Source organism: Thermobia domestica, chromosome 4 (assembly GCF_964235325.1).
Source record: "Thermobia domestica chromosome 4, izTheDome1.hap1.1, whole genome shotgun sequence".
Lineage (NCBI taxonomy): Eukaryota > Metazoa > Arthropoda > Insecta > Zygentoma > Lepismatidae > Thermobia > Thermobia domestica.
Genome location: NC_137457.1, coordinates 285,054,984 through 285,065,817, shown reverse-complemented (window position 1 = coordinate 285,065,817; position 10,834 = coordinate 285,054,984). Strand labels below are relative to the sequence as shown.

General features: G+C 35.8%; 1 protein-coding gene across 2 annotated transcripts in view; it reads right to left on the bottom strand.

The window, feature by feature from the left end:
• Positions 1–432: 432 nt before the first annotated feature.
• Positions 433–10,834, bottom strand: part of LOC145684127 (apolipoprotein D-like) — a 90,032-nt gene continuing 79,630 nt past the window's right edge. For both annotated transcript variants that reach the window (XM_081756054.1, XM_081756055.1), the window contains exons 3-5: positions 6,834–7,053; positions 3,816–3,970; positions 433–863 (exon numbers count right to left, since the gene is read on the bottom strand). In XM_081756054.1, coding sequence (XP_081612180.1) covers positions 675–863; positions 3,816–3,970; positions 6,834–6,939 — 450 coding nt within the window. In that variant the 5' untranslated portion in view covers positions 6,940–7,053 and the 3' untranslated portion in view covers positions 433–674. The remainder of the gene's footprint in view (positions 864–3,815; positions 3,971–6,833; positions 7,054–10,834) is intronic.

Sequence of the window (10,834 nt, the reverse complement as noted above, 5' to 3'; positions counted from 1 at the left end):
GAAAACCTTCAATTTTGGGGCGTCATAACTTTGGAACGTGATACGATAGCGCATTTTTGCTTGCGGGACTGCATTTCCCTGCAAAAAACAGCGTTAATTAATGTGCCATATGCCTACCTTCCTATTTGAAAAAAATAGCCTGGATCCCAGATGGCTGCCATCAAGGTGGCCGCCATTCATCACGCATGCATCAATCGGTAGCTCCTTTACCCAAGTCCGCCTTCCGTTAGTCACATTTGCTTTAATCGTGTTTGTTTCCAAAATAATCCACTGTACTGACTTATAGACCACCCTGTACTTAACGGAGTTACACGATATCATAATATTGTTTTAGACTGCAGTGAGACACACATATATGATTTCCAACAACAATATAGAAATAAATATAAATTAAAGAAATGGACCAAAGGAGAAGAAATAACCAAACCTAGATTTTGAACGCAAATATATATTTCAAAACAAATCGTAATTTTATTCAATACTCCAATGTTTGAAAATGTTTAAAATTAACATATTATAGACCTGAAATATTTGCACATTTATTTCTGCTTTCCACTCGAGATTTCCTATGAATTCATTTTTAAAAAAAATCGTATTGCACAAATACTGGCCATTAGAAATACTATTGTTAATACAAAGAAGTACTACAAAAATCTTTACGAGATTATTTCATATTATTTAACGCTTGCGAATTCTTCCACATCCTTTCTGAATGATTTTCCTGAAACGAATTTTCCTCCTCTAAATGATTCCTCATTGATATTTATATTGAGCTCTACGTCATCGCCAGAAGGGCATTCACTTTGGTCGATTGCGTCAAAATCCTCAGGGTCAATGCCATTCGCCAACAATCGCTGCCGTACCTGAAATTAAGAACGATGTTAAACTGTTTCTTATAACACCAACTTATCAAATGAATAAGAAAAATATGAAAAAGAAATGCGTCCCTCTTCCTTTTCTTTGAATCTTCCTACTCATATTGCTACACTGCTTCCTAACTACTACGGTACATATACAGGGTGTTTCAAAACAACACCGACAACGTTTGGGAGGTGATTCCTGACACCAAGATAAAACGAAAAGTATAGACCAACCTGGGTGCACAAATACCTCCTTTCGGAGTTATAGGCTGGCGAAAATATATATATATATATATATATATATATATATATATATATATATATATATATATATATATATATATATATATATATATATATAAAGAACTTTAAAGGTTCATAGCTCTAAAACTATGAGACCTACCGTAGTCATGTCAAGATTTCACTTAGGAACCAATATGTCCCTATCCAAAAATACGTTTCAGAATCCTAAGGTACTCACGCAACAATTTTAATAGAGGAAGTTCGGCTACGGGGATTTAATTTTGAAGTACTCACCAACTACCTCTATAAAAATTGTTGCGGAAGTATTGAGGATTCTGAAACATGGATATTTGGATAGAGTACATATTAGTTCCTAAGTGAAACCTTGAACCGATTACGGAAGGTCCCATAGTTTTAGAGCTAAGTTAATTTTTTTTTTCATATTTTCGGCAGCCTATAACTCCAAAAGGAAGCATTTGTGCACCCAGATTGGTCTATACTTTTCGTCTTATCTTGGTGTCAGGAATCATTTCCCAAACGTTGTTGGTGTTGTTTGGAAACACCCTGTATGTATTACTTATAACTTTTGGGATCCATGTACATCAAGTGAGCAATGATTACAAATACTAGTTAAGTTTTATTTTCCAAAGATAGATTCCCTAGAAGTAAACATATTGTATGCAACCACTAAAATATATACGATTGTTTGTATTATAGATAGACTTGAGTACGATGTTTAACAGGTGGATTTGGCCTACTTCGTGACTAGTCAGCAAGCGTAGTAGCCGGAGAAAGAGATTGCGAGCGAAAGTAGACAAGTAGTACAGACGATTACAGTTTCGAAGGTACACTCATGTCCAAAATGATTGTCGCATATCTATAACTGTCTTCTTGTGAGAATATAATTTGATAATGATAGTGGGAGATACTTTTAATATGACACCATGTGTATAATCGGGAAATGTATATGTGTGCTAAATTTCATAGGAAAGGAATTATAAATACGAAAATTAGAATGAGTAAAACAAAATGTTGCTAAATGGACAAGAAAGTTTTATTTTCGTTTTATTTTTCTTATTTACTGCTCTTTTGACATGAAATTTGCCAAATTCATATCTTTGCCGATTATACACACACTAACATTATAAGAAATACCAGGCGAATTTGTTATGAAATTATATTTCTATAAAACATATTTATAGACACGCGACAATAATTTTGAACATGAGTGTACAAGGTTGGATGCTATTTTCTGTCTTTTTCGCTTAAAATTTCCTTGTGGAAATGGAATTACCTATTACATTATTATTCCCATAGAAGACAATGCAGCAAAGTGATTATTAAATATGCAATTATTATCCATATACATTTGCCCACCGGGAACTGCAGAAGCCGGAGAGAGCAAGAACACACACAGGTACGAGCGTTCTAATAGCACAAAGTGTTATGGTATCGAAGGGAGTTTCATTTAGTGTCATTCTTACTTAAAATACGTTAGCGAAATACTGTATATATAAAATATAGTGCCTTATAAAAAAGCACTATAAAACTGTGCATAGTGCTTTCTTACGTAAGACATCATCTTACGTTGCATACGTTCCCAGGGTAGCTTTTGAAGTCTCACAGGGATATTTAGGAATCCAATTGAAACTTAAGAAGATTAAGGGGAATGTCCAAGTGATTTCCCTTGGATTTTAATGAAATGTGCCTGTCGCAGGACAATCTTTAGATGTCCAGAAGTTGTCCTGTGATTACCTAGCAAAAGCTACGAAATATTCCACAAGAAGCTCTGATTTTGCGTGGCTCATTACCCTTTCACAGCGAATAGGAGAAAATCCCTTTTGTAGTCGATTCGTTCAAACCTTGCCTGTTATATGTAAATAGAATGCACGTGTGAGATAAAAGCGAAAAGCTCTTGAAAGTGTGTTACAAGAAACGCTACCAGGGAAAAATGCTATTATCCGACGCCGTTAATGTCTTCATTTAAAGCAATACCTGTGGTGTCAACTTCAATAGTGGTCATTTCTGATGTGTCTTATGTTAGTCGGCGACAAACAATCCGTGGACGGTCGCGTTGTATATTGCACTATAGTATCATTGGTGACGTCAGCTTTGCTTTTTGGGGGGCGACTGCGGAAGGCCAGAGACATATTTGGGCAAGCATCATATTTTGTACATCGAATATAATAGTATTATATTACTTGACTTATGTTACAATACAAGATGTATGGGGAACAGTCGGAGCGATCGTCTCCCTGCCCCTTTTAGCGTCGCCACTGTGTGGTATTCACAGGATAGCAGTCAACAGCCAATCCGTAATCTTGGCATTGTTTAACTAATGCTGATACAACTGAAGTGTGCATAGTAAAGTACTACAACGTAACCTTCATAGAAATTCACTTTCGGCGCCATTAGACATCGCAAAACACGATTACTTTGCTAGGAGATTTGAGTGTGTTAATTTCCACGTCTCTGTACCCTCCACCTGTACCGTGCCCTTTGCATTTCGTTGGTACGGAAGCAGATCAGCTTTTGTATTAGGCATATTCCCGAGGGTTTAGGCTGAATCACATGAAAATGACTTTAAAAACACATGAAATACCCAATTCATCCAAATAAGTTTGTTCTATAAGTGAAGTTCTATAATTCTGTCTGAATGCTTTATCATTGTAGATTAAAGTAGACATATTCTTCTAATACTAATTATTTTACCTTGTCAATATACATCTGATCAAGCGTTGGTTTGCGAGATAAGATGGACGCCGATCGACGATGTGCCAGGGATGTTAATTTCTGGCAAGTGTAAATGGCGCCATATGTTTGGTAATCAGTTAGGAACACAGTGTAAGAGGCACTGCCTGCCAAACCTGAAATGAAATAGATATGTCAAAGTTTAATTAGTAAATTGTTAGTTGTTACAATACGTGTATAATAGTAAAACAAATAACAAAGAAATCCTTATAATAGCACTTTGAACTTATTGTGATCAAAAAGCATACAATATAAATCGCAACGTTTACTTCAGTTTTACCAGACAGAGAAATATGTGTACCTTGGATCAAGGTATAAGATATATAGATGATAATCAAGATAATGAAATAAACGTGTAGTTTGCTGCAGGTGGTAGCACTAATGATATATATGCAAAACCTGGACGTTATTACTGGTCTATTTGGTCTTTGTCTATAGTACATTAGGAGAGATCGAACGAATACGGTGTGTTGACGCGGGAAGACGGCGACATTAATGGAAAACCTCTCTGAGTTTTAAAAACACCAAATTATCTGTGCGCTGTTTGTTGGCGCATGTGTGTCTTACGTGCCAGTTTGTTAGATATGTCGTAAATAATAATGCCGAAAATAATGGCCCACACAACTCATAACGAGAGAGAAGCCTCAGTGAGAGGGACAGTCGATAATTAAAGAGGATTAATTACCAAGAACTGTACAACGAATGCGGGAAGAGTAACTGCCGAACTCTATCAGCACGTAAACAGTGAATTGCGATAATCACAGTCCGACACATGCTTCGTAACCTAAGTCAGCAGTCGGATTGCAATTTCCAAACCGCTAATAATCTTTGGTTGACCCTGATGATTGGAAACGCGTAGTATGGTCCAGTGAGCTCTCTTTTACATTATTTCCAATAACTTGCCGTCTTTATGTATGTTAGGATCATGTTAATATTTTAGATGACCTCATACAATCTTATAGCCCAGATCCTATGAATTAATCTATAGCCTTCAATATTCGCGCTGACATAACTGAGTGGTGTACTGCATGATGAACGACAGATTCTTACTAATAAAAGCATTCAAAACTTATTTTTCTCCATTCCATGACGAATGTGGAGGGTGGAACACATCGCCTCCAAATTTGGCATTTTCGTGTGATCTGCACACTGTCGTCAGACTGGCTTAGGCAAGACCGAGATTGTCTTGGTTTGTTGTTACATGGCGTTCTGCCTTCTTTGAACTGTCGCACCCACGAACACACATTAGACACCTCCATGACACCATCATCACATGTCTCACTCAACTGGTGATGAATTGCAAGCGGTGTCACACAACGCAAATGAAGAAAACGAATGATTACACGCTGTCCTTGTAATAAAAAAAATGTCGCCATTTTACGAGTATCGTATCATAAACAGTCATCACTATCACCGCTGCCATTAGAGTTCTGTGTGCTGCACTATATTGCCATCTCTGTCATGCATTGACAACGAGTGTTCGCGTATTTTAAAACAAACAGCACGTTTCTACCTGTTACCAGTCCTCAGAAAATATTGGAGGTGCTATAAATTGAATGCACCTTGTACTATGTATAAATTTAGTAATAGTCAAGTGAAACTTGATTTATATACATTAAGATAGTGTCACAGGAATTAATTTTCAGGAAGTAAAGGATAAAGAACCTTTAACTTGATTTTTTTTGAAGAAGAAATCTAAAAATTAATTAAAATTTCAGTTCATTTCAAAGAAAATTTAAAAATATTTCTCTATATAAAATAATGGACTAGAAAATCAAAGATCCAGTATTGGACACAGTTAAGGACTATTTTGTTTCTCTATTTAATCAATTAAGAGTCTGCCAGAAAAATGTGTAAACTTTTTGTCATTCTGTATCAGGATACTGGCATTGACAGTTGTTCTGAAATTTGAGTATGTTGTAGTATGTTTTATCGCCCAACAGATGTCGGCAATGTATATTATTTTCAATTAAAATTATATTGTAGTACGATTTTTCGCTCAACAGATGTCGGTACTGTCAGCACAGTTAATGAGATAAGAAAATGGTAGGTGTACGCTTGACGTTCGAGCAGCGCAAATACGTTTTGAAGTGTTTTTTTTTTTATCAGGTTTGGGAATGCCATCGAAATGCAGTGTCAGTGAAGAGGGGGGTTTGATAGTAAACCACCAATTCACCTAGCAATCAAATGCATAACAATTGCACGTCAAGCGAGGACTAGCTCGGGAGAGTAATGCTCCCGGAAGTAGAAACGAGAAACACAGTTCTGATTGGTTGGCGTTATCCACTTCTTGCCATGTTGCATTAAAATAGCAGAAGTCAAACAATTGCTGTTGTTGGCCTTCTTGGCCGAGTGGGCTAGCGCTATATGCTAGTAATAAAAGTCTCTTTTAACGCGAGTTCAAACCCGGCCCGAGGAAAGTTTTTTTTTTACATTTTTATAACACTTATTAAATTAAAATAATATGAAAATAATACTTAAAAGAGTGATTTATTTATTTTTGTGTAGATAAGTAGTTGTAGTACTTATGCCCTTGTACTCCATGATATAGGGCTCATTTTGTTCCCCTTGTACTTCATGATATAAATTGTGTGACCAACTTAAAACAACTGGCTAGGATAGCGCGTAAAACAGCTGGCTAGAGTAGCGCGCGGAAAAACGTACTTGCGGGAGTATTACTCTCCCGAGCGGGTCGTGTCAAGCGTGTACCTGCCATTTTCTTATCTCACTGAACGTACCGACATTTGTTGAACGAAAACCGTGCTCCAACATAATTTTAAGTGAAAACAATTGACAATGTCGACATCTGTTGGGCGAAAAACCATACTACAACATACTCAAATTTCAGAACAATTGTCAATGCCAGTAACCTGATACAGGATGACATAAAGTGTATACATTTTTCTGGCAAACTCTGTACTATTTATAGATTTCAGAATGTGATAAAATGGCAGATCAACTGATGCTAATTATACTTACTCAAGGGGAATTGGACTATCATATCACCAGCCATGGTCTTATTGGGAACATCTAGGACGCCGGTGTAATGATACATGTTATCGACACTAAAAAGTCCCATTAGCATGTTCTCACTCACTTGTTCCACGCGCAGTTTTCCATCTTCACTTCTTTTGAAGTCATAGAACAAACATCTGTTTGATGTGGAGAACTTTTGGATCACATACCACTTACCTAGAAACTAAAATTAATATAATCTTAAACAAACATATTATTGTAGAGTAATTTGGATATTATTAGTAGCGACATATTGTAATAAAAACTGTAATATTCTGCTAAAATAGGTAGAAGGAAGAGCAATTACACACGGGAATCAATTTTCTCCCACAACCAATTTTATTATAAAATCTCCTGTTATTAAACAGTATAATACAGTTTCACTAAATAAGTACAAAGTTCACTAATGACTATGTAAGTAGGTATCCTAAGGCCTAGGCAGCCAAAGGAAGAATTCCTCACAAAGCTACGTTGCAAGCTTAGTGAGGTGGAAATATAAATCTTTAAGTTTTACGTCCAATGGTCATGCCGGTTAGGCTAAAGAAGACAGACGGTGATGATGATAAATGAATGAAATGGTGGAATGAAGAAAGTGGGAGGAGACGGGAGAGCCCCGAGAAAACCCACAAGCACGGTGTTTGTCCACCACAAAGTCCACACGGCGCCAGCTGCGATCGAACCAGGGACCCCAATCACCAGAGGTGAACGCTCTACCACTGAGCCACCGCGTCCTTCTTGCAGCCTCGCAGTTATATCTTTCACCACTAGAGGACATACGCTTTTAAAGTGATGCATTTCAGAACTGCAACACTATTTGATTTTGTCTATATAAAAACTTTCGGCATTCCCCTCGTATGCATAATTAGTAAGACAATCACGGAATTTCTACATGGACGAAGTAAGTGCAAAACGTGAAATGTTCTACTACTGTGTCCGATAAATGCCCGTTGCATGAGAATTTGAAGTTACATTCAGTACTTCTGTAAGCATTTATGATCCACTCCACGTTAAAATTATTATTTAATGTTTAACTAAATTATTATCATGAAAACATCAAAAAGTATCATAATAAAAGAACAAGGAATTAATATGTGGACATCAAAGTGTTAATCGGCCTATGCGACAAGGGTTGACCTATATTTAGTGATTTTCTTATCTGTGAAAGTTTATTTCAGGTAATTTCTTCTCGTGATTGTTTGTACACTCATAATCTGCACTCATAGCCTTTATAAACGTAAAAACAAAGATTTAAATGACAATAAGGTCAAGAAATATCCCATACGGAGAATATAATATTCTTAGTAACCACTAATGGCAGAAAAAAGGTTAATTAATGAAGTGTAAGAACTAATGTTAGCTCTCTTTCTGTTTTCATTAATGGCTATTTCCACGCGTGACGCACTCTACAAGGGAACATGCTCGTATATTTTAAGCCTTAACTATAGTAATGAATGTATCGATTTTTAAATACAAACCACTAAATATGATTATAGAAAGGACATATTAAAATTTCCACATATTGGTATTTTTGTATTTAATTATTAAAATAGCAGGTTATATTTATACACTAAAACGTGACTCACACTACAGCACAAGACCAGTTTTCTAATATGAAATACAACTTAAACAGCTGAAAGTAGACAACATTCGCATATGTAGTGATACACAATAAGGTACTCTGCACTCAAAATTCTGAACACCTTTTTCTTCTCTTCTCAGTAAAATGAATGATCGACAATTAAATGTCAGTCGATATGCCCTTCAGTTTGTCCCACAGAGCGGCCATATTGGATCAGCACTGTTGTCAGTTCAGCACTTTACAAACTGCAGCAAATTATATAGCATTCATAATTTTAGACCTCAATCGAAGATATGGGTGACAAAAATAAGCGAAACACATAAGTTTAGAAAATACACTTTTGGTGTACATTCCCGTGGAATTACCCTAATTTAATGGTGTAAAGATAGCTATGGGTATAATATTTTCCTCTCTGTATTATAACATCTTCCAGGTATGTGACTTCTATTATAATTACGCAAATGATAAGCGCAATAATAACAATAGTGTTTTCTTTAAATGTATTATAATACCGGTAATACATATTGAAATCAGTGATGATTTCAGAGTTAACCCCCAGTGAATGGGAGACGTAATTTCCTCCCATAGGGGATATTTCCGGTTGTGCTCAACGTAGGGTTGTAAACTTTTGGAAATGGAAATACCGGACATCCTCCTGAACATGTATTTTCGAAATACACTGAACTCTAGCCATACGGCATTATGAACGGGTTACGCTTGGCAACAATGTAGGAAAAATAAATGACGTCTACATCGCGATCCTGTTGGTGACATCCATCACATATATATAGCACAAAGTAAACGCGAAATGGTGTCGGTCCTCGTAGCCGAGTAAGCTAGCATAGCATGCTAGTAAGGAAAATGGTTGTTGGCGTGAGATCAAACCCTGCTTAAGAAGTTTTTTTTATTATTGTTTTTAAATTTTTTATAACGCTTCTTTCGTTAAAATAAGATTAAAAATAATATTCTAAACGTGATTTAAAGATTATTTTTTTTAAAAAAAATTTCATTAAACTTCTTTCATTAAAATAAGTTTGATCTTGTACTATACAGATCCATAGCAAAAGTAATAGTAGTAGTAAAATTAGTAGTAGTTGTAGTAGAACGGGTTAGAATGCAATTCAGCATTCATTTGTTTCCCTGCAATGTTGCCAAACGTAACCCGCGTGCAATGTCTTCTGGCTAAGGCTGAGTGTATTTCGAAAATATGCCTCCTGAAGTACGCATACCTTTGGGATTGTGACATCATCGCTTGTCAAATATATGAACGACCTGAAAGTGGTTACTTCACATAAAATCGAGCCATTCGGAGTTCGAGTTTAATAACTTTATTTACTTTTGAAGCCTTTATTAAATTTACTTATTCCAGTTTTGGTTGAATCAACACATGTAATTTTTGTAGTCTACCATCAATAATACATCGTATTTAAAACAGAAAGCAAATATAATTGGCAATGTAATTATGGCATGCACAAAATATACTTGAAAATTAAGTCTTAACAGCTTCGCTGGGGCTGGTAATGTTTCATAATGCCTACATATTTTTACTGGATCTGGATGCATTATTTAATTGGAAGATGTAGCTGAGGATAAAGCAGTGCTAGCTGTGCTCTTAAGAATGTATTTTTGTTGGCCTTTAACAGCTTTGATAAGTTCAGTAAATTTTCCTGCCTTCAATTCTTCAGAAAAATCAGCGCAACGACAGGTCGATATCAAAGCAAATTATAAGCTCTGCTTTAACCATGTTCATTGACAAACGATTCCTTTCGTCACTCCAAAATAATCTGAATAGAATAGAGAATAGGGCTCGTAAGAGGAAAAATTATCGGACATTTAACATTGATTTTAAGGTAGTACCGAACCAAGGTCAAAAACCGACCTGTCCGTTTAAAATACCGGACGGTTGGCAACCCTAACTCAACGTGAGTTACCAATATTTTTGCAGTACTATTTTCACTACTTGCATATTGAAAGCAGTGTACGTAGTTTGAGGGAAATTTCCCTAATTTAGGGAAATTCCATAGGTAAATTTGGCAAGAAGGGGAAAAAAGGGAATTTTTGCGATAAAATGTAAAAATCCTGCAAATTTCTCGTGCTAATTGATTGACCAACACAAATGCTTAAATTTCTCTTTGTTCTTTAGAAACGAATCAATATATTCTAATAACAATAGTTTGTGTGTGTTTGAAGTAGCACAATTTGCATCCATTATAGGCTGAGTGTATTTGTATGCATTTCTTTTTCTTAAAAAATGAAAAATAAATAAAAAAAAATAGATGCAAAAATCAAATGAATAAAACAAATGTGGTTGACACTTCCTTTAATGAGTTGACTCTGAATTTAACGTTCTTTTCAGCAGCGAGGCTATATGAGACGTGAACCTACT